This window comes from Rhinoraja longicauda, chromosome 8 (genome assembly GCF_053455715.1).
Source record: "Rhinoraja longicauda isolate Sanriku21f chromosome 8, sRhiLon1.1, whole genome shotgun sequence".
NCBI lineage: Eukaryota > Metazoa > Chordata > Chondrichthyes > Rajiformes > Arhynchobatidae > Rhinoraja > Rhinoraja longicauda.
The window spans coordinates 40,506,419-40,533,712 of record NC_135960.1 but is presented as its reverse complement, the minus strand read 5'-3'; the positions used below and the strand labels follow the sequence as shown (position 1 = coordinate 40,533,712).

Genomic DNA, 27,294 nt, shown 5'->3' with positions numbered 1-27,294 from the left:
CATCAATCACCACAAATGTTCTCTCCTATCCAGCACTTCCTTCTATAATACACCAAAGAGTGGTTTATTTTTTGAACATATATATTTATCACTTGAGATCTGGACATTGTTGTTTTCCTCAATGTTTATTGCACAATTGTTCTCCAAAGTGATGATGTTGACACGTTTCTTAGGTAAACGTAGGTGCCTTTGGTATTATGATAAGAAAGCACCTTCCCCGAGGGTTGAGAATTTTTCATCTGGAAGACCAGTAAACTCTCCTGGAATAGGTGCATGTTAGGGGTTGGTGGTGTGAAAAGGAGGCATGGTAGAATCCTGCACCTGCCAACTAGCCACCCCTCTAGAAGTACCAACTTTACCCTCTGGAGGGGCATCGGGTGCCACTGATTGCCAGCTTTTGTGTACCAGGGACCGCCCAGGATCATCGAAAATTGTTTCAGGACTCAATCACGGCAGGCCGGTAAAATCCAAAGACAACAGATATTATGCATCCCTAATTGCTTGTGGCTTGCTCAGAGGGCATCGCTGAGTCTCTGGCATGGGGCCGGTGATCTGGGTTCGAACTGAGTACAATCCGTGTGTGGAGTTTACATGATCTCCCTGCGACGTTACAGGTTCTCTTAGAGTGCTCTGATTTTCGTCCCAAAGATGTTCAGGATGCTGGGTTGATAGGCCGTTGTGGGTTGTTCCTGGTGTGTGTGCGTGTGTGTGTGCGTGTGTGTGTGTATGTGTGTTTGTGTGTGTGCGTGTGCGTGTGCGTGTGCGCGTGTGTGGCTGTGCGTGTGGAGTCTGGGAGGGAGTTGATAGGTTTGAGGGGCTAAGTGGGATAAAAAATGGGCTAGTATAGGATTGGAGTAAATGGTTAGTTGATGGCCAGTGTGGACTTGATAGGCCAGAGCTTGTTTCCATGCTGTTTAGACTACACAACTCTATAGTTTCTTCTTCCACCTGTGCAATGCTGACCATTTCTATTACTGCCTCACTCATATCCATGCCTCTGTCATATTCTATTGCACAGGCTTGAGGTTCTTAATACCATCTTGAATGCTATTTCATCAATTGGGCCAGAAATTATTGAAAATGGGTAGGGGTGTTGCATTTCTTCAAGGAAGCTTTGAGAACATCCTTGAGTCATTTCTTCTGACTCCCTGGTAATCTCTTACCTGATCTTAAAGTATGAAATGCAGAATTGAAGAAGGTATGTAGTCTAAAAGGTGGAGAACTGGAATCAGTATAGATACAAAGCTACAAACTACTTTGGCAGAATAGATGATGAGCTCTTCATCAGTTGGACAGAATACACATCAGCAACATAGAGGAATATTTAGTGAGGACATTTCAATAATTTAATCTTCATAAAGACAAGGCTAACCAAACTGGCAAAAAGTAGAATGAAGGATGAGATCATGTAATATGTACAGGATAGTTCTCTGGAACAATAAGTTGAAGAACCAATCAAGGAACAGAATGTTTCTTATCAGGCATTGTATAATGAAATTGTGCTAGTTAGTAATCTTATAGAAAGGAATTCTCTATGAAGAGTGTTCATAACAGGCTAGAATTTTACATTAAGTTTGAAAGTGATACAGATGTCCAAAGCTGGTGTCCTAAAATTGAATAAAACCAATTACAGAATATTAAAGGAGACTTGGAGAGATAGATTGTGAAATGAGATTAAAAGACGTGACAGCACTGGCAAACTCTTTAAGAGATAAATCATAATTCTTGACAAATATACATTCCCTTGAGGTGTGTAAACTCCACTGTAAGAAATGGGGAATCTAGAGAAATTAATTATGGTATTGCATTTTATAACATGCCAAATGTGGCTGAAAAGAACTGGCAGACTTTTAAAAATCAGCAGAAGATGACAGAAAATAGCTAATATAAGTGGAAGTTGAGAGGAAAAAAAAGGGAATAATAAAAATAAACTAGACTAAAAACAGATTCTGTAAGGACAATGACTACTAAAAATTAACTTGGTTCTCTTTGAGGCTGAAACACCAAAGTAATTGTAATACTTCCACCACCACCTTCTGTCCTTGATCACCAAGCGGGTTTTGCATACAATTCACCAGCATGCCTGGATCCCTTGTGTCTTAACCTTCTGGACCAGCCTACAATGGAGGATCGTGTCAAATCCCACACTAAAGTCCATACAGCCAATTTTTATTGCTTGGCATTGTCAATCTACTTTATTGCCTCCTCAAAAAAACAATCAAATTAATAAGATAGGATTTTCCCCTCAGGAAGCAAAGCTGACTATCCCTAATCAGTGCCTGTCTTTCCAAATGAATATAAGTGCTGTCCCTTAGGGTTTTCTCCAGTAATTCCCTTACCACTGATGTAGGGCTCACCAATTTGTGGCTACCTGCTTATCCCTCCTGCCATTATTAAATAAAGGAACAACATTAGCTCTCCACTATGTAGAAACAAAGAACAGCAGATACTGGTTTATACTAAAGATAGACACAAAATGCTGAAGTAACTCAACGGGTCAGGCAGCATCTATGAAGAAAAAGGATGGGTGACGTTTCAGGTCGGAACCCATCTTCAGAGTGAACATACTGCCTGACCCGCTGAGTTACTCCAGCATTTTGTATCTATCTTAGCTATTAATATCAGCAAGCGTGTAGAATAGGATCTTACGCAAAAGTTATGTTGTCCACGTGGAATCACATTGATGCATTGAAAGTCTGAGCACCGTTTCATAAACAAGCAGAACGCTGATAAGACAGTAGGCCAGTTGGCCCAATGTATGATCCACACAAGGTTCCAGCTGTTCTTCCTCACTCCAAATCCCACTTCCATTCCTCATTCACAGCCTCGATTGAATGTGTCTCTGCTATTCACCCATTTTTTCGTACAATAGGTCCATATGCCAACTGCCCCTGAATTCTCTGCTGGATTTATAATGTCTCCCTTGTAATCTACAGTCTCTAGCTTTGTAGTCTCACTCTTCCACATCTACCTTTTTTCAAATGCTGAAGACCTTGCCCTGGCCTTTTCCTCAGTCATCTCATGTGTCTGTTCCATGCTTTCACTGAGCACTTGCTGAGTTTTATATTATGCCCCTGATCTATAACCTTTCTCAGATCCATCCCTAGGTTGGGCCAAATGGTCTACTGTCTTCTCAGTTCGGTTTGTTTCTAAAACTGTGCAAAGACTTTCAGTGCATCAATGTGACTCCATTTGGATGACATAACTTTCAATAAGGCAACCTGTCAGAACGCAATTAATAGGAAGGAACTGCCGATGCTGGTTTACACTGAAGATAGGTACAAAATGCTGGAGTAACTCAGAGCATCAGGCAAAATCCCTCACAACAGTTCTCCTTCCATGCATCATTCTGAAGAAGGGTCTCGACCCAAAACGTCACCCATTCCTTTTCTCCAGAGATGTTGTCTGACTACAGCTTTTTCTGTCTATCACGAGCATGTAATTGAAACTGATTCTGATCCTCTTCAGTGGTCTAATCATAATTTGCTACTTGAAGTGTTCTACATAACAAAACAAAAGTGCAAAAAGGCATCTATACACTTACAGTGAGACCCTAGTACTGATTCTTGTCAGATTCAAGTGACGAGTCATTTGCACCGCTTCCAGTGAGAGGAGAGGTAAGGAGATGGAGGAGAGGTGAGGAGATGGAGGAGAGGTAAGGAGATGGAGGAGAGGTGAGGAGATGGAGGAGAGGTGAGGAGATGGAGGAGAGGTGAGGAGATGGAGGAGAGGTGAGGAGATGGAGGAGAGGTGAGGAGATGGAGGAGAGGTGAGGAGGGTGAGTAAAAGCAACAAGAGCAACAGTCAATGTCTAATTGTCAAATGCACAGGGAACAGAACAATGCAATTCTCATTTTCTGCAGCTTTACAGGCAACATTTAAATCGGTAATTATTAGAAACAGGCCCTGTAGCCCATAGGTCCATGCTGACCATAAAGTACTTACCTTTTTGCCATTACTTGGTCTATGCTTTCTATGCCTTGGTTAATCATGTGCTTCTTTAGATACAATTGTGAGCGTTCCTGCCATCCACCATCCACTCTGAATCCAACCAACCTCTGGGTGAAAAACCCATTCCTCACATCACTCAAAACTTATTTTCTTTTACTGTAAACCTATGTCCTCTAATTTCAGACAACTCTACTAAGCGCGAGGTTCGATCGACCCGCTCGCAGGGCCTTCATCGCCCTGCGTGGCTCGGCCATGGCATTTTCCATCGCCCGGTGGGGGCTTAGGACCTTCATCGGCCTGCTCGGCTCGGCCTGGGACTTTCCATCGCCCGGCGAGGGCTTCAAAAGTCGGGAGCCTCGATCGCCTCGAGGCATCAGTTTGACTGCCTGACCACGGGAGAAGAATGAGGAGGAGATAAGACTTTCCTTTGCCTTCCATCACAGTGAGGGTGTGCCTGGAGCAATCACTGTGATGGTTGTTCGTGTTAAATTGTGATTGTGTGTCTTGTGTTCTTTATTGTTTACTGCCGAACCCTGACGTGAGAGGACGCTGGCGCTATTTGTTCGCCGCTTCTCCGTCAGGACAAATCTTTTGTTTGTTTGTTTTTATGTCTTGTTTGCTTTGTAAAGCATCTTTGAGTATTTTGAAAAGCGCTATATAAAATAAATGTATTATTATTATTATTATTACCATTGATCCCATCTATGTTTCTTTTATTAAAAAGAGTAAAGCCTTGTAGGGCATTTTACAGTAGCATTATCAATCACATTATTGCATAAGGAAATGACAGGGGAGATGGGCAAAAGCTGGGACAGCAGGAGTATTTTAAAAAGGCACATTTAGCAGACCAGAGAGGCAGTGGATGGGCATGGAGTTCTTTCATTGTCAGTGATGCTTTCAGGAAGAGAGAGACCCAAGGTCTATATCCACCTGCCTTCTGAAACCTTCCACAAGACAGCCAGATTACAATGAGCTGATGTTAAGAAATATTTGAGCTCAATTAATTCAGTTTTAGTAATTCCTCTTGAGGTTTAGGATCGTCATAACAAAATGAATTACCACTCTTTCCTGTTCACCCAGTAACCACCAGAATGCTAATCTCTTATTCACCTTGGATAATTACTCTTGAAAGTCCAACAGGAGCAGATGTGAGTAATTACCAGACCAGCAATTGCTCGGATTTTGGATGAAGGTCAGTGGACAGTTTAGGATGCGGTCTACAGACAGGCAGGGAGGCCGAGGGTCTTATGTGGCGGGTGCTGTTGAATGGGAGGCGTGTAACACGTGTACAACCTGGGGGCAATCATTTATATCTGCTGAAAAGTCATATTTACCTGCTGGATGTGAAACTGCAGAGTCAGTGCTTTGCTCACAAAGCCTCAGTGAAGCAGAATATTTGCCCCAGTTTGAGTCACTTACCAGGAAGGGGTCCCCACAGATAGTGAAGGTCACTGTATTATATGATCAGTCATGCACTTATCTCTTCTGATTCTCAAAACTAACAGGAAAAGGATCTGGCCAGTGACTTAAAGTTATCAAATAATTTAGCGCAGGAGACTGTTCAACTCTCTGCTCAAGTTTCACCACTTTCCAATGTACTGGTTAGTTCCACACATCTACTGTCTTCCTGTAACACTATAAGCATGCATCTAACTGCCTTTTGCAGGAGGCATCACCATTTCTCACAGAGCACTGAGTAAAAGGAGGGACCCGCTTCTCTCCATCCCATTTTAATCATTTGTAATGACTTACACTCCCGCCACTTGGAACCACTTCTGCCAATCTCTTAGTCTTGATTCTTGAGCTCCAGCCTGTTTGGCGAAGGATAGCAAGAAGTTGCGTTGAGCCTGAACTCCAACGTCAGTTCCATTGTGTGAACTTATCAGACTGCCTTCATCATCTTTACAAGGGCACAAGGTAATAGCAGCAGGAGTAGGCCATTCGTCCCTTCAAACCTACCCTATCATTCAATAAATCATGGCTGATCTGCCTAAACTCAATTCTTCTTCTGTGCTAGTTCCCCAATTGCCTTCATCCCAGATCTATCTAAAGTTAACTATCTCCTCTTGAAATTCTGCCAGTGGTCAAGCTTTCACAACCCTCTGGGGCAGGAGAGTCCAAATATGTATTGCTCCCTGTAGGAATACATTTCCTCAGTTTAAGTGACCAGCTCTGTTGTGTGTAATTAGGACCTCTTTGACTAGTAGAAACATCTCAACATTTCCAAAGACATTGTCTCACCCTTCCCCCTCACCTCTCATTCCTGACGCAGTTTCAACACAAAACACCAACTGTCCCGTTGCCTCCACAGATGCCACCCAGCCTGCTGAGTTTGTAGAGTTTTGCTCTAGATTACACCATCTGAAATCTCTTGTGTCTCAACATCTAGACTATCATGCCTCACTAGTACCCTATACAATTGCCACATACTTCCCTATTTCTAAACTCCAACCGGTACAGCTCAAGGTACCATTTGCCTACCGAAGCATTTCCTGCACCTGCCAGCTAACCCTTTTGTGATTCATGCACAAGAACAACTTAGATAGCCTGAAGAAGGGTCTCGGCCCGAAACGTCATCCATTCCCTCTCTCCTAGATGCTGCCTGACCTGCTGAGTTACTCCAGCATTTTGTGATAACTTAGATAGCCCTGTACCTCACTCATTTGCAATTCCTCTTCATTGGGATAATAGTCTGCATTTGAGTCCTGCTAAAATTCAATGACCTGATTGCCTTGAGACGAATGAGTCTACTAACTTCAAAATGAGTTAATTTGTAATTAATGTTGCATTGCAACCTGAATGGACATAATGGTAATGATAGTTCCTCTGTCCCTCTCTTCCCCTCCTCCTTCCCAGATCTCCCTCTATCTTCCTGTCTCCACCTATATCCTTCCTTTGTCCCGACCCCCTGACATCAGTCTGAAAAAGGGTCTCGACCCGAAACGTCACCCATTCCTTCTCTCCTGAGATGCTGCCTGACCTGCTGAGTTACTCCAGCATTTTGTGAATAAAAACCTTCGATTTGTACCAGCATCTGCAGTTATTTTCTTATACTAATGGTAATGCTAATTACAGTGGCGCAGCAATAGAGTTGCTGCCTTACAGCACCTGAGACCTGGGTTTGATTCTGACTATGGGTGCTGTCTATATGGAGTATTGTACGCTCTCCCAGTGACCTGCATGGGTTTCTCCGATATCTTCAGTTTCCTTCCATACTTCAAGGACGTACAGGTTTGTAAGTTAATTGCTAGGTATAATTGTAAATTGTCCCTAGTATATCATATCATCATATCATATCATATATATACAGCCGGAAACAGGCCTTTTCGGCCCACCAAGTCCGTGCCGCCCAGCGATCCCCGCACATTAACACTATCCTACACCCACTAGGGACAATTTTTACCTTTACCCAGCCAATTAACCTACATACCTGTACGGCTTTGGAGTGTGGGAGGAAACCGAAGATCTCGGAGAAAACCCACGCAGGTCACGGGGAGAACGTACAAACTCCTTACAGTGCAGCACCCGTAGTCAGGATCGAACCTGAGTCTCCGGCGCTGCATTCGCTGTAAAGCAGCAACTCTACCGCTGCGCTACCGTACCGCCCTATATGTTGGATAGTGTTAATGTTTGAGGATCGCTGCTCGGCACGGACTCAGTGGGCTGAAGGGCCTGTTTCTGTGCTGTATCTCTCAACTGAACTAAACTAAAAATGATTCCTGAATGACAAGCAGCTTCAAACTCTGAGGTTCATCTGACATTGATGTTGATAAAAGGACTTAAGTTTACAGTGCAACATGACACCATAAATATTGTCAGCTTGATAGAGGTTGAGTGGCAGTCTGCTCCCTGGGGCAGCAGAAGGTGAGGATGGAAAACATGGATCTATTGCACAGACCTTCCAACGACAAAATTGAAAACACTGCAGATGTTAGAAAGACAGAGCGTCGGTGGGAAATGCTTAGTGTAAGTGTAGGAAGGAACTGCAGATGCTGTTTAAACCGAAGATAGACACAAAATGCTGGAGTAACTCAGAGGGACAGGCAGCATCTCTGGAGAGAAGGAATGGGTGACGTTTCGGGTCGAGACCCTTCTTCAGACTGAAGAAGGGTCTCGACCTGAAATGTCACCCATTCCGTCTATCCAGAGATGCTGCCTGTCCCTCTGAGTAACTCCAGCATTTTGTCTATCAATGCTTGGAATAAGGCAGGTAAGGAAGGAAAAGAGATTTAACATTTACGTTGATGAGAAAAACCATTGACCTCAGGTGCCATTTTGTATTCACTTCCACAGATGCTGCCTAGTGTTTCCATGTATTTTGTATTCTGATGGACAAGTACAATACAAATAAACCAAGATCACGCTTCCTAGACATATGGGCAATAAAGGAAAGTGCCTGAACCTCATCAGCATGCGTCCATCCCACGTGGCTTCAATGCTTCTTTCAGAATGCAGTGTCTTAAATCTACTCCAAGAAGCTTAATTAGTTTGTTAATGGTCTGGCGCGTGATAGATATGTTTTGCAGTAACAGTTTACCAAACAGATTTAAGTAATTAACTGTAAATCACATCATTAAATGGTTTTCGTGCAAACTGTTATAGTGGGGAAGATTAGCACCAACTGGCACCAGGAGAGTCTGTCTCTGAATATCTAAGGATCATTTCTCCTGAAACACATCACGGCCCGTTGAATTTCTCTGTGCCACACACCTCCCGAGGAGGGTAAGAAATATACCTGCTGTTTTCAGATGGGAAATGAAATAAAAATATAGCGAACAAGATGTTAGAGATGCTTATCTGTCAAATGTGATGGCGAGAAAGGGAGGATTAACATTTCTGTCAGAGAAGGAACTGCATCTGAAACATTTAACTTGCACCTCCCTTTCATCATTACACACCCATTGCCCACAACTTTTTTGTATACCCTTGAAATACTACTGGATTCTGCTTGACTTTACAAAAGGTTGACATTTTTCACACTGGTTATGCGCTCTCCTGTCAGGTGCATGTTGGTGGAAAAGGTGCAGACAGAAGCAATCTGCTCGATGCCTCAGTCTGGTGCCTGCCAGCACTGGGCTTGCTGATATGTTGTGGTTAAGTGCTACCACCTTACCCGCAGGAAGGAGAGGTCCCTGTTCCGGTCGATGTTAGTGATCTCCAGGTTGCCCATGACAACTTCGCAATTCTCGTAATTCTTCCGGAGCGCACGGTACTGCTGCTCCAGGTCGGAGAGGGTGCTCAGCTTGTTCTCAGTCCCGGCACACACTGTTATGATTTAAAGCACAAGAGAGGAAGAATTAAGGGTCTATTGGCAAAACATTACATCGGTCAATCTTACTGCCGATCACTTGATTATCATTATAAAATTAAGTTATTGATTGCTTTCTTCAGAACATAAAAGAAAATGAGTTGCTGCCGTAACCCTGCAAGAACAAGGTTGGTTCTGTACTTATCCGACAGTGCCATCTGTCAAACGGTCTCCTAACCATAAAATAAACTGACAATCAAAGCATTCTTCCCTGAGGTGCCAATAATTGAGGGACTCTGCAGAAATGAAAATTACTGTGCATCCAAAAATTTGTTCAGCTAATAAAAATTGTGATTCAAGATTTGTTGACTACCTCCAGTTTAATTGTATTTAAAACAGAAATTAGAAAATTAAGCCCTATTTACACAGATAGTGCACTAAAATATTAGCAGTTTCATAGAAATGAAACAGGATTACAGGGCTGTGAATGAGCAGTAATGAGCAACGTACCATCAGTTTCACATTACAAATCAAACCAGCACTTCACACTGAAAACAATGAAACAGATAAATCATGGACATTCATTTCAGATTAGCACGGGATCAAAAACAAGGTTATTGAGTTATGCTATGGCCAGGGAGATTTCTGTCAAGAGAAAACTGTTTCAGAAAAGAAACTGTGCCCACAGCGCAACGAAGCAGGAAGATCGCTCCTTGCACTTATACCCCCAGCCTTCACATCACCAAGTGCAAACATCCAAGCATTCCACAACTCCTGCGTGCGTAAAGCTTTTCACTGTACCTCAGTACACGTGACAATAAACTGAACTGAACTGAAATTAACTGAACTGAGCTGCCAATGTGCATAGTAACGAGTTATAAATCATAGAAACAAATAGTTTTGTAAATCAAGAGTCAGTGGCGATGTAGGAAATGTTTGTAAATCAAACATTTGTCATTTCAAGAAATGCCTGTGTGACACAAAAAGCTGGAGTAACTCAGCGGGACAGACAGTATCTCTGAAGAGAAGGAATGGGTGATGTTTTGGGTCGAGACCCATGTGAAGAAGGATCTCGACCCAAAACGTCACCCATTCCTTCTCTCCAGAGATGCTGCCTGTCCCACTGAGTTACTCCAGCTTTTTGTGTCTATCGTCGGTTTAAACCAACATCTGCAGTTCCTTCTTACACAATACCTGGGTGACATCCTGTTCACAGACTGAAAATACAAAGACTGCAGCCACTGCCTGTTGGTGGGAGAGGGAGCGGTAATTGGGATGTCAAGGTTACGTTAACCTGGAATGGTGTTGACACTGTCCATTGCTTTGGGAAAGATCATAGTTGCAGCTAAGTTGGAATAACATAGAATCTTTTGACCTCGAACAACGTCAGAGTCTTTTTCCTAGAGTGGAAATGTCAGGGACCAGAGATCATAGCTTGATGGTGAGAGGGGAAAATTTTAAAGGACGTGCGCTGGGTAAGGTTTTTACACTGAGGGCGATGGGTGCCTGAAACGCCATACTGGGTAAGGTTTTTATACTGAGTGCCATGGGTGCCTAAAACGGGGTGTTGGTGGAGGCAGTTACAATAGTGGAATTTAAGATGCTTTTAGATGGGCACATGGATATGCAGGGAATGGAGATATATGGATCATGTGCAAGCAGAGGAGATTAGTTCAACTTTGCATCATGTTCGGCATGGACATTTTAGGTTGAAAGACCTGTTCCTGTCCCATACTTTTCTTTCTATGTTTTACTTAGAGCCATTGGAGTCATCCACCTGAAGAACAGGCACTGCGGCTAGATCACCTTCACTCTAATCAGGTTCTTGATCATTCATCACTCTCACCTGGCAGAATTTCCAGCCTCTCAAGTGTTTTTCACGCACATATGGGGAATCCTTCCAGAGTGAGGGTGGCCATGTTCTTGGAGCCTCATCCTCTATTAGATGTTTAGCGACATTCACAACTAGATGTGGTCTAGAGCTTTGTACCGATCAGTTTTTTGCGATGTCACTTGAGTGCATGAATCTCCCTTGTATCTGCTAATACCTAATTAAGCTCAACATCGTGAAGAGCCTGGGTAAATATGTGGTGACCTCAGATGATAAAAAAACATACATACTACAAGTGTTCTTACTTATTTCAGAGTACATTTGCCTCAAGAGAAAGTCAGCATTTATTGCCCATTGCTAATTGCTCCAGATAGTGTGAGACTGAGGTGTCACAAAGTCTCCAAAGTTACAAGCTTGTAATCCAGAAGCTTGCAAAGGACCAGCTCACCAAGAAGCAGCATCAATGCCACGGTGAGATCTGAAGCTACAAACTCCACGTTGTTCAGTGTTTAGCTCTGGACTACCACAGCCCATCACTTAACATAGCTCTCGTTGTCAGGCAGGGTTTGGGGTCACAGCTCAAATGGAACGATGCACAAACATAAGCAATTAAATGTTATAATTGCCAGTGTTTTATATCTCTTCGGTGAAAAAGCAATTAATGCCAATTGTACGTTTTAGATCTTAGGTTGATAAAGTTATGTATGACAAAAAAGCAGATGCTGGTATAAATCGAAGGTAGACAAAAAATGCTGGAGTAACTCAGCGGGTCAGGCAGCATCTCTGGAGAGAAGGAATGGGTGACGTTTTGGTTCGAGACCCTTCTTCAGACTGATCTATTCAGTCTAAAGAAGGGTCTCGACCCGAAAACGTCACCCATTCCTTCACTCCAGAGATGCTGCCTGACTCGCTGAGTTACTCCAGCATTTTTTGTCAACATTGATAAAGTTACGCTCAGCAAAGTTACCAAGGGAGCAGGGACAGGTGGGAACCAGGGTCAGAAATTGGTCCAGCCACGCTCAGACTAATGAACATGTTTTCAGTACTTTGGTAACCTACTATTGTTCCCATTTTACAAAGCCATCTAGTCCTTGTAGCAGGGAAGTGAAGAGACCTGCTGTGGAACTTAAAACATGGGGACAGCTCTTGAAACCTGCCTCCTCTCCTACTTCATCTCCTTCTCTTCTATTCTCCATTGTCTATGTCCATACAAATATATTATGCTGGATGCCAGACCACACCAGGGGGCACACAAACACCTCGCCCGAGATCAAGAAGCTTCTCCTCTACAGTTTCTAACATTTATTAATGAGCATCTAATAAGTAGAAATGCTGGCTTTGAACTTCCCCAGAGGAGAACCATCCTCAATGATTTTGCACTGTTCGATTCCTCCATAATCTTAGCCATTTAATTGTGGTTGCTTCTGTCTCTAGTGAAAATGATACCGAGACAGAGTGCAAAATTGTTGGTATGTATGACGTTGTATTTCCCGCTGACCGGATTAATTTAAATTACACCTTTGGTCTACAAGTGCTGAGCTGTGTAACTTGCCCAAGAAAAGCAGTCTACTCCAAAGGCAGATGCTGCAAAACACTCACACATCTAGACAGTCTTTTTGTGATGAATTAGCACAAAATGCCTTTGTTCGCCAGATCCAACATCTCAGCAATGGAATAGTTTGATATGGTGGTTTTTAAAATAACTAGGAAATGAAATGGGTTAGGTCACAGACTGCACTGGGTAATTTCAACCTTCATGATGGTGTGCGGCCAGATAGAGGAGACGGTGAATACAAACTGAATATCACCTCTTGGGGCAGGAATCCGGCTGCAATTAATTTTCACTTCCAAGATTTGCAGCTGTTCTTTTATTAGGATGTGCCAACGCTGAGGCATCTCACAGCACATGCTGGAGTAGGATTCACACCTAATACACTAGTGGTATCACCATCCACACACCTTTAAGGCAGAGCTGGGCGGGCAGGTGCAGTGTAACCATCCGTTCCCTGAAAGCTGTCCACAGACTCAGACGGGGGGGATACTTGGCAGAGAGGGATGGACGGCTTTCAGAGTGGAGGAGTCGGAACTTGGCACAGAGGGATGGACTGTGCTCATAGTGAAGGAGCCGAAATTCAAAAGGGCAGATGGTGCATGGGGAATGGGAATGGTGGCCACTATTACAGGGCCCAGGCTTGCCTTTTACTCCAGACTGACACTGTTGCTTCTGAAGATGCCCTACTTTGCCTGGAACCAGCTGCCCTCTTCACCTCAAACACAGAGGGAAGTACGTTGGCAACTATGGTGTAGACCAGGTCTTAGGTAATGTAAAACTGACCACGTGTGGTGTTCAGGGAGAGGATGAGAGGACGGTACTCGTGACTGGGGAGGAATGCCAAGTAAAACTGAGGAAAGTGGAAACATTCAAATGAAAGGAATGATGGAGTCCAGCCCTGAATTTCCAAAATGTAGCCTCATCTGCAACGTTAACATAGAAGGGATTAGTTCTCGGATAATAAGCACAGGAAGTAAATACTCTTTAGTTCTTTCCCCTAACTTCACTTTATTGTTAATCCCTTGTGTTCTATTACTCCTGCATTCCAGGCTTTCAAGTAAATGAATCTTTTTCATTGAACTCATCTGCTCCAAATAATAACATGTTCCACCCCTCTCTGGCGAGGTATGGCTGTATTTACTCATCGGCACACATGCTTCGTGATCACTCCGCCTATGTTTCTGCATTTGTGTGGCAGAGATGGCAGTGATATTTTACAGAAACAGACCCATCAGCACACCAATTCCACACCAATTATCAAGCACCCATTCACATTATCCTACATTAACCCCATTTTATTCTCCCCACATTCCAATCAACGTCCCCCAGGGTCTACACTTCACCTACACACTCGGGACAATTTACAGTGATAATGTGAAGCATCCAACCCACATGTCTTTGGGATGTGGGAAGAAGCTGGAGCACCCAAAGGAAACCTGTGGGATTACAAGGAGAATGTGCAAATTCCACATGGACTGTATCCAAGGTCAGGATTGAACCTGGGTCTCTGGAGCTAAAAGGCAGTAGCTTTATTAGCTGCACCAATAGTGCACACAGGTGTGCACACAGGTGTGCACACACACTCATGCAGACACACCTGCATACGCACTTGTGAATATACATACTCAAACATATGTGCATTTATCTCTGAGTGCATGTATTTATCTGTGTGCATGAGAGCACGTGTGTGCATGTGTATGTGTGAGTGTGTGTGTGGGGGGGGGGGGGGCTTGTGTGTGCATGTGCAAACAAACCTATGTGAGAGAGGCTTCTCATGCACATTATGTGTTAGCCTTAATGATCCTTGGAGCTACCCTTTGACTGACAAGGAAGAACATAGCAGACTGTGGCTTAAATCATGGCCTCTCTAATGCCCAAACTTGCATTGGTTGCTGTACACTGCATGTACCTGATTCAATTCAACGGTGGACCCAAGAGCCAGGTGCACTCTCTGAGGCAGCTGATGGTCTCCACTTCGTAGTGGCAGTGTTTAACATTCAAAGACAGGGTTCAAGTGTGCTAATGGTGAATTTCCTCAATCATTATGATGTGGAAAATAAGAATCCACATTCCGCGATCCCACAAACAAGCTGGACGTGAGATCAGGGTCCTGGCCCCTTCCCTTCATCTATCACCAGGCTTCCGTCATGGCCGTGGTGTGAGTACAGTGGGCTGGGCTGTGAGAGCCCGACTCCATCTCGTCATCCTTATTCTGTTGCTGGCCATTGGTAAGGGGCATTGCCAGTGATTAATGAAGTGGAGGTAGTTCAACCTCAGGCAAAACCCGAATGTGCAGCTCTGCACAAACGACCTCTACGGATGCAAGGTGAGGAATTAATCATGGCATCACTCACACATGGATTGCTGTTTATTCCATAAATACCATGAATGTTAACACATTGTTAATATGCAGCATCAGCATTAGTGATATTTGAAATAGGGTTACAGAATCATACAGGACAAAAGCAAGCCATCTTAACCATTGAGTCTGCACCAGCTATCAAGCTCCCACCAATCCCAATTTATTTCCCACATCTAGTCCTACTAATCATCAATATGAACATCCCCCAGATTCACTCACTGCACATTGGCAGCAAATTCACAACAACTAATTAACCTAAGTTTGCAATGCAAGAGAAAACCAGAGCACCCAGGTTAAAATGTGCAAACTCCACGCAGCAGCAGAGGGCAGGATTGAACCTGGGATGCAGGATCTATGAGGCAGCAGCATTGGAGACATAATGAACTGCAGATGCTGGAATCTCCCGTAGAATACAAAGTGCTGGCGTAACTCAGCAGGCCAGGCAGCATCTCTGGAGGACAAGGATAGGTGACGTCTTAGGCTGAGACCCTTCTTCAGACTGTTCTCAGACTGCAGCTTTATTAGCTGCATCACCCACAAACTAATTGTCGACTCATGATAGGAAAATAAAGAAGGCAAGACCCATTTATGTGGCACCCTCAAAAAACACGCTGAAAATGTCCATTGTTGGAGTAGTGTTGTTAAGTAGACATTGTGCAACTTCAATGCCCCATGCACAATGGATGACCTGTGAATTTGATATACAACATATTCGTCAATTGCACCATTAAACTTTCAGACTCGTTTTGTTAGAAAATTAACAATTTTCCTCCTTTCATAACTTTTCAGTTCACTCTGATGCTGTCTGAGAAACTATTCATTTCCTGTTAATGGACTGATAATAGGTCGCTGGCAACTAGATAATGGGCAGAATATAAATCTCTGCTCAGGTTCTGCCATGTGTTGTGGCCCACAAGTACCGAAGCTTCACTCAACAGTTGAAAGCATTGCCACAGTGAAAGGCAACAGCAGGATTGCACCTCCAGTGTACTCCCCCCAATCACCATCACAAGCGGGCAAGGCAGGGAAAGGGTTACCTCTTGTGGCGTGCGTTTCCTGTGGTTGCTGCCTTGTCTACATTTTAACCTCAGAGAGCAGAGATCGCAGCAGCTCACTACCCACCACCACGGAACGTTCTTACACCCTGTGATGTCCTCAACCATCTGCCATCCTTCCAGCACCCAATGTCCGGCAATGACATAACACCCTCAACACTGCGATTTCACTCAAACCCATGACATCTCTCAACACCGCAATGTCCTTCAAATCTACAATGTCCTCAACCCAATGATGTCCCTCAACCTAACGATGTCCCTCAACTCCATGATGATGCCCCTCAGGCCAATTATATCCCGCAACATTCTTTCATTCAACACAATGGTGTCCTCAACCCAATAATGTCCTTAACTCATTAATGCCTCTCACCTCATTGATGTCCCTCAATGCAATGACATCCCACAACCTCATGATTTCCCCCAACCCAATGAAATCTCTTAGCCCTATGATATCCCTTGAGCTCACAATGTATCTCAGGCCTACGCTGTCGCTGAAAACTGTGCTGACAGTGAACCCTGAGCTGTCAAAGAGTTATAGAGTCATACAACATGGAAACAGGCCTACCATCCACATTGTCCACAGCAACAAAGATACCCATCTGTACTGGTCTCATTTGCCCATGTTTGACATAAAGTCATAATGATGAATCTCAAGCTTATAACATTCCTCAGTTCCCCATTGTGCCCCAAATCATGATGTCCTTCAAGCTCATGATATCCCTGTTGTCCCAGTAGGCAGTTTCCTTCGAGCCCTGGCAAGGGCCAGCATGGGCCCGCTCATCCCTGGATGGATTGAGGGCATGAGTGAGCATGGGATGAATTGGCCAACTCGAATACTTGGGGTGCAGAGGCCAGAGAGTAACCTTACAGAGTTGTCCCACAGAAACAATCCTACATCTCAGATCACCTAAACCTAACACCTGGGAGGCAGGTTCCTATCATGCTCTTTCCCCAGTCGCCCACAAACACACAAATGAATGGCAGTTCTGTGCAACTATTTTAGTTCAGTTTATTAGTTTAGTTTAGAGATACAGCGCGGAAACAGGCCCTTTGGCCCACCAAGTCTGCACTAACGCAATGCCTACACATGCTGGGACAATTTACATACACCCAAGCCAATTAACCTACAAACTTGTACTTCTTTGGAGTGTGGGAAGAAACCGAAGACCGCGGAGAAAACCTACACGGTCAGTGGGAGAACGTACGAATTCCGTACAGACAGTACCCATAGTCAAGATCGAACCCGGGTCTCTGGCGCTGTAAGGCAGCAACTCTACTGCTGCGCCCACTTTGCGGCAGCAATTCCTTGCGGACCAAAACCTGTCACAAAGTCATAAATTCTCACTTCTTCCTTCCATATTATTTGTGATTCAGCTGGTATTTGCCCCAATGATAGGGGAGTGTGATAAAGACCGTGAGCACAACTTCTGTAAGCACAACTTCCAAAGGTATTTCATACTCTAATCCAGCGCATCACTGAAACCCCCAAACCACACCTGCGTGAAAATGCCATCAGCTAATCTGCAAAAAAGACAGCTGATAACATTGGATGACAGTACGCCATTCCACTCAGCAGCACACAGCATTGTAACTCATTACATCCCTGAGCAGCAGATTGCCATTTAACATTTAAAGATTAATAGCTGAAGTGCTGAATTCTGTTAAAATTGTGATTCAATAATCTTGAAAAGAAAGTGATTCACCACAGCTGGAAGGTAATCATAATTGGCACCAGGTCCTCCTTTGTTATAAATTAGCTACGGATGCATTATTAATCTCGGCAGATGAGGCTAATTTTTTTTGCCAGGTAGCAACAGTACTTTAATAATTAGTTCTGATATCAGCGTGCTTTTGAAATCAGGCTCAATGCAGCTATCGCTATTCCCAAAGACTGGTATAGAACACCACGTATAAATCACCTCAAAGGGGCTTTCATGGTGATCCCAGGATGTCTCAGGGCACTTTGTAGACAACAGTATATCCTTGCAGATCAGCCCTGGTTTGAACAAGGGAAATAAAGAAGCCAGTGCAACACAGCATGTTTCCACAATCAACACTGCGATAATGTTTAGATCATCTGTTTTAAAAAAAATGATATTGGTTGAGGGAACAACATTAACCAGGAAACTAGGGGGGTAACTCTCCATTGATGCCACAGGTTTCAAAGACAGGAGCCTCAGTGTAATTGGAAGAACGGCACTTCTGACAATGTAGTGCCGAATCTTGGAACAGAATTTAAACTGGCAACTCTCCAATTAAGATAATTGTGGGGAGGAAACACACTCCTTTGACAACATAATGACCTGATATTGTAACTTATATACAGTCATACACAAGTAAACTGAGTGAAGTTCCTGACAGGAAGCTATGTTTGCCCAAGGCATTGTGAATACACAATTAGTTTATGCTTCAAATATCCTCTGTTCTGCAAGTTACCTGGACTGTGTTAATCTGAAAACTAACAATTCTGGAAAGATTGCCAGTGGAAATTTTCACACCTTTCTGGCAATTCCCATCAACTGAGAGCTCAGCATGCCCTCTTCTCAGCACAGCACAAATGAAATGGTGTGTTAGGTCACTGTTTCTCTTTAATATCTACCACCTTGGGTTCAATCCAGACAAAACAGATGGGCTGAAGATATCCTCTCTCCAACAGCTGCCATGGGTCAACAACAAAATGAGATCTGGCACTGACCCAGTCTCAATCAAGGTCTAAATGAGCTACTTTTGTCTGATCAAGGCTGAAACTCTGGGCCAGATCTTGCTGGAACACTGCACCTGATCAGGTAGTTTTCCCCTGCCCCTCTTGTTAAGAGGGTTTTGCTGGGGAAAAGTCTGCTGGAAGTATGAGGTACCAATAATGGAGCGAGGAGGTGATCAAGTCCATAGTGAATGAAAGACTGGAGTGGGTTAAGTATTGAAGAAAAAATCCAAGTCAGGATCCAAAGAGAGAAATAGCACTCAAATCCAGCACAGACGGAAGGAAAATTGATTGACGGAGAGAACAAAGAAAAAAAACTTCAAAAATAAACGTTGACATTTTTTAAATGTCTAAGAATTGATTCTTTGCTGTCTTGACCTATACTTGAACAGAATCACAAGCAACTGCAGATGCTGGCCTTGAGCAAACCACAAAATGCTGGAGGAACTCAGGGGATCAGGCAGTGTCTGTGAATGCGACCCTACCCAAAACATTGTCCATCTATTCCCACTGCAGATGCTGCCTGACCTGTTTAGCTCCTCCAGCTTTTTATATTCTTTAACATGTTACCTATCTGTGCCAGATTAGTGGATTCTCATTTCAGTAACGATTGATAGGTTGCTGAGTAGGCAATTTTATAGTCATCAATGAACTGACTAGCACATCTTTGGAATGAAGGAGGACACAGGAGCACCCAGGGGAAACCCACATGGTCACTGGACAAATGTGCAAACTCCTTACAGACAGTGCTGGAGGTCAGGATCAAATTTATGTCCCTAGAACTGTGAGGCAGCAGGAGGATGAGAGGTGATCTTATAGTGGTGTACAAAATCTTGAGGAATAGATCAGGTAAGCGCAGCCTTTTGATAATGCAAAAGGGGAATTGAGAACCAGAGGACATACTGTAGGTTTTAGGGAGGGGTGGGGGGGGGGGGGGGGAGATTTAATAGCCACTTGAGGGGTAATTTTTTTATGCAAAGGGCGGTGGGGAGATGGATAGAGCTGCTGGAGGAGGTAGTTGAGGCAGGTATTATCGTAATGTTTAAGAAACATTTAGATAAGTACATAGATAGGATAGGGTTAGAGGGATATGGGCCAAATGAAGGAAGGTGGCACTAGTGGAGATGGGGTATGTTGGTTGGCGTGAGCAAGTTGGGTCAACAGACCCGTTTCCATACAGAATTACTGTGACTCTATGAGATGTATCTTGCTCCTTTCTCCAGGGATTTCTTGCATTAGTAACTCCAGGAAATTTTGGGGCAATTTCAGAATGCTGGCAACCCAAGTATTGAAACCAGTGGCAGTGGTTGAATACGGTAATTGGGAGTGCAACTGTCTCATTAGTTTTCCCTGGGAATGGGTCAACGTCAATCTGGGAAGATTGGTGATCCCTTCTCAGTATCAATCCCTATCTTTAAAACAGGGAACCCACAATTCAAAATACCGTTCCTTAGTTTCTTAACCTATCAAGTTTTTACAGTGATTTAGCTGAGAAACAATGTTCGTTTTTAAATTTAAGGAAGAGTCGTTCCATCAGTTGCAGGGCCTGTTTCCATTATGGATCAATCAAATAATCAATTCTTAAACTTATCTGCCTCCTCAAACAGAAGAAATATGGCAATCTGAGCACAGACAGATCCATCTGGAAATTCACAGTACAATGATGCGGAAAAGTTACAGCTTTTTAATGCCCATTGTGTATTTAGTTGTAAATCTGGAAAGCTGTTACTCAGCTTCTCCCCTAGTTATCAGACTATTGAACTGACCTCTCATAAGCAAGGGTGTAGTCCTGATCTCCCAACCTACCTGATGATGGCCTTTGCACTTTTAAAATAATTATTTGTACTTTCTCTGTAACAGGAATGATATCATGCTGCTACACTACATTTTGCACCCTGGTATTTTTTTCTTTGCACCACACGCTACATTTATGTATGGCTCAATTATAGTACTCCACTGTATCTTGGTACACTCGACAATAATAATAAACCAAACCCAAACCCAAACAAATGTTTGGCTGCGATAACAGGAGCTCCTTTTCATAAGGCAGATTGTTTAAGAGTAACTGTAGTGTGATATCGACCACAGCACAGTAAAACAACGCAAGGCACTCAACATTGTATTACTGCATGTCACTTGATACCGTCTCATAATGACCAGCAGTCAAAAGACTTGGTTCGAGAGGTGGGTATTTGTAATAATAAAGGAAAAGAAAGAAGTGGGTAACTTTAGAGAGGGAGCCCAAGGGTCGGCCTGGATAGATGCCCACCACTCGAGCGAGGAGAGCTCGCATGACTTAGTTTGCACGATGAAATTATCATGTGTTGTTTGATTGGGAGCAGGGACTTAGGTGGCTGTTAATAAAAATAGTAATGGGTTTTACATTGGGAGAGCAGAATTTCAGCATTCAAGATAAGCAGCTACTAAGGTTATTTTTGCAAGTGTTGAGCTGTGTCTTGTCATTTCTCAGCCAATCTTCTAAATGAATGAGCACAGGGGACTGCAGCAAGGGGGAGGGAGAAACAACACACCAAGCTACAGCTGTTGGAAATATTCCGCCTTGCACGCCATCACAATACGGCACATACATCCTGACGGTTATAAGCAAAACTCAAACAATCGGGCATCTGATGGTTCAGAAACTGTGCTGATTCAGCACCTGGCTTACTTATTGGTGTGGTGTGTGATCTGGGGATCTGGAGTACAAGCAAGTATTGTGCCAAGAGCCAGGGTCTGATCTTAGAGCCACAGAGTCACAGAGTGATACAGTGTAGAAACAGGCCCTTTGGCACAACTTGCCCAAACCACCCAACATGTCCAACTACACTAGTCCCACCTGTCTATGTTTGGTCCATATCCCTCCAAACTTATCCTATCCATATACCTATCTAACTGCTTCGTAAACTCAACTACTCAAGGCAAGTTCAACTACCTCCTCTGGCCACTTGTTCCATACACCCATCACCCTCTGTTTGAAAAAGTTACCCCTCAGATTCCTATTAAATCCTTTCCCCTTCACCTTAAACCTATGTCCTCTGGTCCTCTGGTCTGCTTGCTTATTTCCTGCAACCGTTAAACTCATCGGGTTCAATGGAAGGTTTTATATATCACCGCGTAGCACATAAATTAACGTTTGTTTAGCATTAATAGAAGTTACAGTCAGGGAAAACCACTAGCCCGGCACCATCAAAGTCCCGAGGATGCTGGATTATTGGAACATCACTGTATAATAATTAAGAACACGAGCAGCAAACAAGAAAAAAAATCAAGGGATTCCCCTTCACAGTCAAAGCAGGAAAGTGAATGGAGGTGATTAATTCTCAGATTTCAGTTTAACAAAGGAAGTCCAGGAAGGAGAAGTTATTTAATCTGAAATTAAGCACAAATTGATTTTTACAAATTATGCTTTTATTCCCCAGCCTGCAGCAGGGGTCCACTTTCTATGACATGTTCAGTAACAATTCCACAGGCAAAAACAGAAAATGCTGGAAACACTCAGCAGCAGCCATGGAAAAATCATCTTTGACCTGAAACGTTATCTCTATTCCTCTCTCCACAGATGCTGCCTCATCTGATGAGCAAATCTGGTTTTTCGCATTGCTGAAGGAGAAACAGGGCCATTCTGTGCATCCCAAACAAATCAAGGCTATTCTGGGCACATTCTGTACCCTGGATGAGTCCTTCGGTGCAGTCAGGGAACTCAACACCATCCAGGACAATACAATGCATTTGATTTCCACCCCATCCACCAACCTAAATATTTATTCGTTCCACCATCAGCACTCAGTGGTCGCAGTGTGTACCATCTACAAATTGTCCTGCAAGATATTAGAATGTAGAACAGTACAACACAGGAACAAGCCCTTCAGCACACTATGTTTGTGCCAAACATTTTGCCTCGCAGAACTGATCTCATCTGCCTGCACATGATCAATATCCATCTATTCCCTGCACTTCATGTGCCTATCTTAAAGCCTCTTAAACACCACTATGGTATCTGCCTCCATCACCACCCCAGGCAATGTGTTCCAGGCCTCTATCACTCTCTATGTAAAAACGAGCATCTCCATTAAACTTTCCTCCTTTCATCTGAAAGCCATGCCCTCTAGTGCCGGACATGTCCACCTTGGGTAAAAAGGCTCTGACTGTCTACCCTATCTATGCCTCTCATACGTTTATATACTTTTATCAAATCTTCCCTCAACCTCCAATGTTCCAGGGAAAACAATAAAAGTTTATCCAACCTCTCCTTGTAGCTAAATGTCTAATCCAGGCAGCATTCTGGTAAATCTCCTCCTCACCCTCTCCAAAGCCTCCACATCTTTCCTGTAATGGGGCAACAGAACTGCATGCAATACCTCAAATGTGACCTAACCAACGCCCTACAGAGTTGCATCATGACTTCTAGATTCTTATATTCAATGCCCCTAGCAATGAAGGCCAGAATACCATATGCCTTCTCTATTACCCTATCTGCTTATGCTGCCACATTAAGTGAGCTATGAACTTGGACTCCAAGATCCCTCTGCACTTCAATGCTGTTAAAGGTCTTGCAATCTTGAGGGTCATATTAATTCAAAATTCTCCCAAATCCATGACTTCTCACAGTGAGAACAACCATCACCACAGGATCCCCTTCGCACACTAGCCTAACTAGAAACACATACCCATTTTTTTCACAGGAAATTAATCCTATAACTCTCTCCCCACCAACACTGGGAGAACCTTCATCAGAAGGACATCAGTGTCTCAAGAAGGTGGCTCGTCTACACATTCCCAACAGCAGTTAGGGATGAGAGGTAAATGCTTTTTTGCCCCATGTTATTCAGAGCCAAAAAATGAATTTTCTAAAGTTTGTGAGTTTGTGCATAAGACTTGCTTTTAGTATGAGGATTATTTCCTTTTTTTTAAATTCCTTACCATTATTGTCTGAAAAGAAAATAGTCCTACGATGATACAAGATAAGGATATCAGTCGATATTGGAGTAAGGTGAGAGAATAAACAAGATACATTATTCATGGCATCGTTGAATGGTGGAACAGACTCAAAGGGCTGAATGGCTTTTGCTTGATTCCAAACTCCTCAAGCCAAAGAATGGTTTCAGTCTCATACTTACATGGGTGACATAATGTAATGGAGGAAAATGGATACATATAAAGAACTGTTTCACATCACCTGGAATGCTTCAGAGTCTGTGTTTCTGATGACTATGAAATGCCGTTGCAGCATGGTAAGTGGTCACATTTGAACACAATTCTCAGGTTCGTTAACAGAGGAAAGCCTCCAGGGATGATGCTACATCTGCATCCTGTGAGTGTAGAGTACACAGCACAGTTCTGACTCTCACATTAGGGTCAAAGGAATCATGGGCGCATCCAGAGGTGCCCAAATCGGCAGTGAAAGGAATATCACGGTTGCCTCACTCACTGATAATCTCACGCCAACTTTAAGGAGCAGTCTCTATCCAATGCCTGTGCTGCTACTTAACGATGGTACATCCAAATTAATTAGTGCATGGATCATCTGTGCTGACAAGGTCTACCTCAGGTGTGTTTGTTTCCATGACAGCGATACCAAGTATTCTGTTATATGAAATCTTTAAAGACTAGGCAAGACTGATGCAGGGAGGATGTTTGGCCTGTCTGAAGAGTCCAGGATCATAGGCACAGCTTTAAGAAGAGAGGGAAAGTTATTTAAAACTGAGTTGAGGTGAGGTTGCTTCACTCAGAGGGTGGCAAACGTGTGGAATACTCTACCCTGGAAGGCTGGGAATGCTCAGTCTTTGTGCTCATCCAAAAGTAGATGTCACTAGATTTCTCGAGAGTAAGGGGATCAAGAGATATGGGGACCATGCCTAAAAAATGGTGCAGAGCTGACATTTCTGCCATGGTTTGATGAATGACTGGGTAGACTGAGTAGGACCAGATGGCCAACACCTGCCCCTAACTATTACATATTTTGAAGAAGCTATCCCTGGTTATCCCACACTTAATTCCAGCTTAATAGGGTCCCCACTGCAGCAATGGTGGGATATATTGGCCTTTGGTGAATATGGTGTCTCAGTGACTCCTTCCTGGATGTTTGACCATTGGATAGAAAATAATATTGGTTGCTGTCATGATTCCCTTAACCCTCGTCCATCTGTTGGCATTCACTGAACCCCCCAAAGAGTAGGAGGGGCACTGATGTCTGTGCATGACATCAACAGAGAAAAGCTATTGTAATATTATGTGGTTGATCTGCTCAATGCTGTTTTCAACCTTGAAGTGTCGAAGCCATTGCAATAAGTAACTGGCTGTTTCATTGCCAGCCACTACTCAATTATATTTCTTCACTGATCATTCGTGTATCAGCTGCCCCTACTGAGTTACAGCACATGAAACTCCCACTTCGACTAAACATAAATCGCTTAAGATGACAATGAAGCTCCCAACACTGCACTCAATCACAGAGATGTAGCTCTTGAAAATGGGACATTGTAAGCCCATCCATCAGTCACAGAAAAAGTATCTCTGGCAATAGCTAAGAAATAGCATGCTCCAGCTACTGAAATTAAAGTCTATCATATTAATTAATTAGCATGCTTGCTTCAAGAAAGGAACCTGCCAAACCAAGGGACCTTTGCTTATATATTGTAATGTATAGGGCTTCTATCCAAGTTTTTCATCATATTTGACTTTTATCAAGTCGTCGTCAGGTCAGGTTTATTGTCATACACACAAGTATGGTGAGGTGCAGCTAAAACACATCTCTTCCTTGCAACAACATCACAGGGACATTGACTCAAACAACACAGAAAACATAAATTACACACAAATTACACACATTTCTGCAAGACAGTGAAAAGAAAAAAGACTGCATGTCTGTTAACACAGAACATAGAAAAGTACAGTACAGGAACAGGCCCTTCAAACCACAAACTAATCTCATCATGCCTTCCTTACTCTTCCATTCCCAACAATACATGTGCCTATATGTATGTTGTCAGGCTTCTGTGGCCATCCTTACTGTTATAAACCCGAGAGATCCTGGGTTTTAATAATGGAGGCATCATAAAAATTGAACTAAGTTGGTGGACTGTATCTAATTTAAGGCCTCATATCTAGGAAGAATGTGAAGGTCTCAGAAAGTGTGAAAATAATGCTTGCACGGATTGATATTCAAAACATTAATCAATGTTTAGGGGTGAACTGCAGATGTTGGCCAGATTAATGGCCGAAGGTAGACACAAAATACTGGAGTAACTCAGCGGGTCAGGCAGCATCAACTATTCCTTTTCTCTAGAGATACTGCCTGACCCGCTGAGTTACTCCAGCATTTTGTATCTATCTTCGGCCATTAGTCTATGTTAGGTCTGTACATCCCCCCACTTATTTCCCTGTAACCTATTTCATCTCATATGCTCATTTACATTCCACTCATTCTCTCATCCCAACCTTTACTAAGACTAATTCACAACATCTAATCAACCTAACAACCAGAAATGTTGTTGGGATCTGGGAGGAAACTGGAATATCCGGGGGATGCCAATGTGGTCACATGGGAGAATAAGCAAACTCCACACCGACAGCACCAGAGTTTGGGATTGAATTCGGGTATCTGGAGCTGTGAGCAGCAGTACTAGTTATTGAGCCATAGGCCCACCCTTGAAAAACACTAGGGAAAGCCTACGAAACTATGGAGGGTTTTCATGTGTAATTAGGAAGGACCACCAGTATCAGAAGGTCAGAAAGCAGAAGGCTACAATGTGATCACGATCAGCAAATGTCCTAGAGATGACAGGAGGAAACTCTTATTAATCAGAGTGAGTTATTGTGACCTTGAAGGTACAACTTCAGAGGATAAGGAAGCAGATTTATTGATAATATTTGAAAGGAATTTGAACAAGTAATGATGTGAGAATTTTAGCAGGATAATGGGACTAATGCTGAATGCACCTCTGTACATTATATCCCTTCACACAAATCTCTGTGAAGATGAGCTCCACAGGCAATAATATACTGTGACCACAGGAAAACCACAAGTGAGAAATTTGTAGTTGCAGGTGTTGCTATTCATTGAACAGAATGTTCGTAATTACACCCTCTTTGCTTGTATTTTCTCCAAAATGCAAATGGCAATCTCAAACCCAGATCATGTGGGAATTTACCTGCGAATTTCATTATCCATAAGAAGAAGGGTCTCGACCTGAAACCTTACCCATTTCCTCTCTCCAAGTTTCGCTAGGTTACTCCAGCATTTTGTGTCTATCTTTGGTTTAAACAAGCATCTGCAGTTCCTTCCTACACAGTTTGCTTTCCAGTCCCTGCCACAGCTCCTCACCATGCTAGCCAGCAGCTGAGGTTTTTTGGAGATGCATACATGAGATAGTTCCTAACCACATACGTCAGCTGCAACTAGGTCCTCGCAAACGTTAACCATTAAGGCGATCTATCTTGTGGTACTTGATGTACCACAGTGGAATCTCCATCAATCTGAACACTGCCTCTGTGAGTTATGGGCCGCATAATTTATATAGTGCAGGACTTGATTTGAAAGTGACTTGACTTGACTTGAAAGGAGGAATGTTTGTCAGTCACCCTGACTATGTTAC

The 27,294-nt window shown here is 43.3% G+C and overlaps 1 protein-coding gene across 7 annotated transcripts in view; it reads right to left on the bottom strand.

The window, feature by feature from the left end:
* Positions 1-27,294, bottom strand: part of erbb4b (erb-b2 receptor tyrosine kinase 4b) — a 741,684-nt gene that overhangs the window by 437,920 nt on the left and 276,470 nt on the right. For all 7 annotated transcript variants that reach the window (XM_078403687.1, XM_078403689.1, XM_078403688.1 and 4 more), the window contains exon 2: positions 9,065-9,216. In XM_078403687.1, coding sequence (XP_078259813.1) covers positions 9,065-9,216 — 152 coding nt within the window. The remainder of the gene's footprint in view (positions 1-9,064; positions 9,217-27,294) is intronic.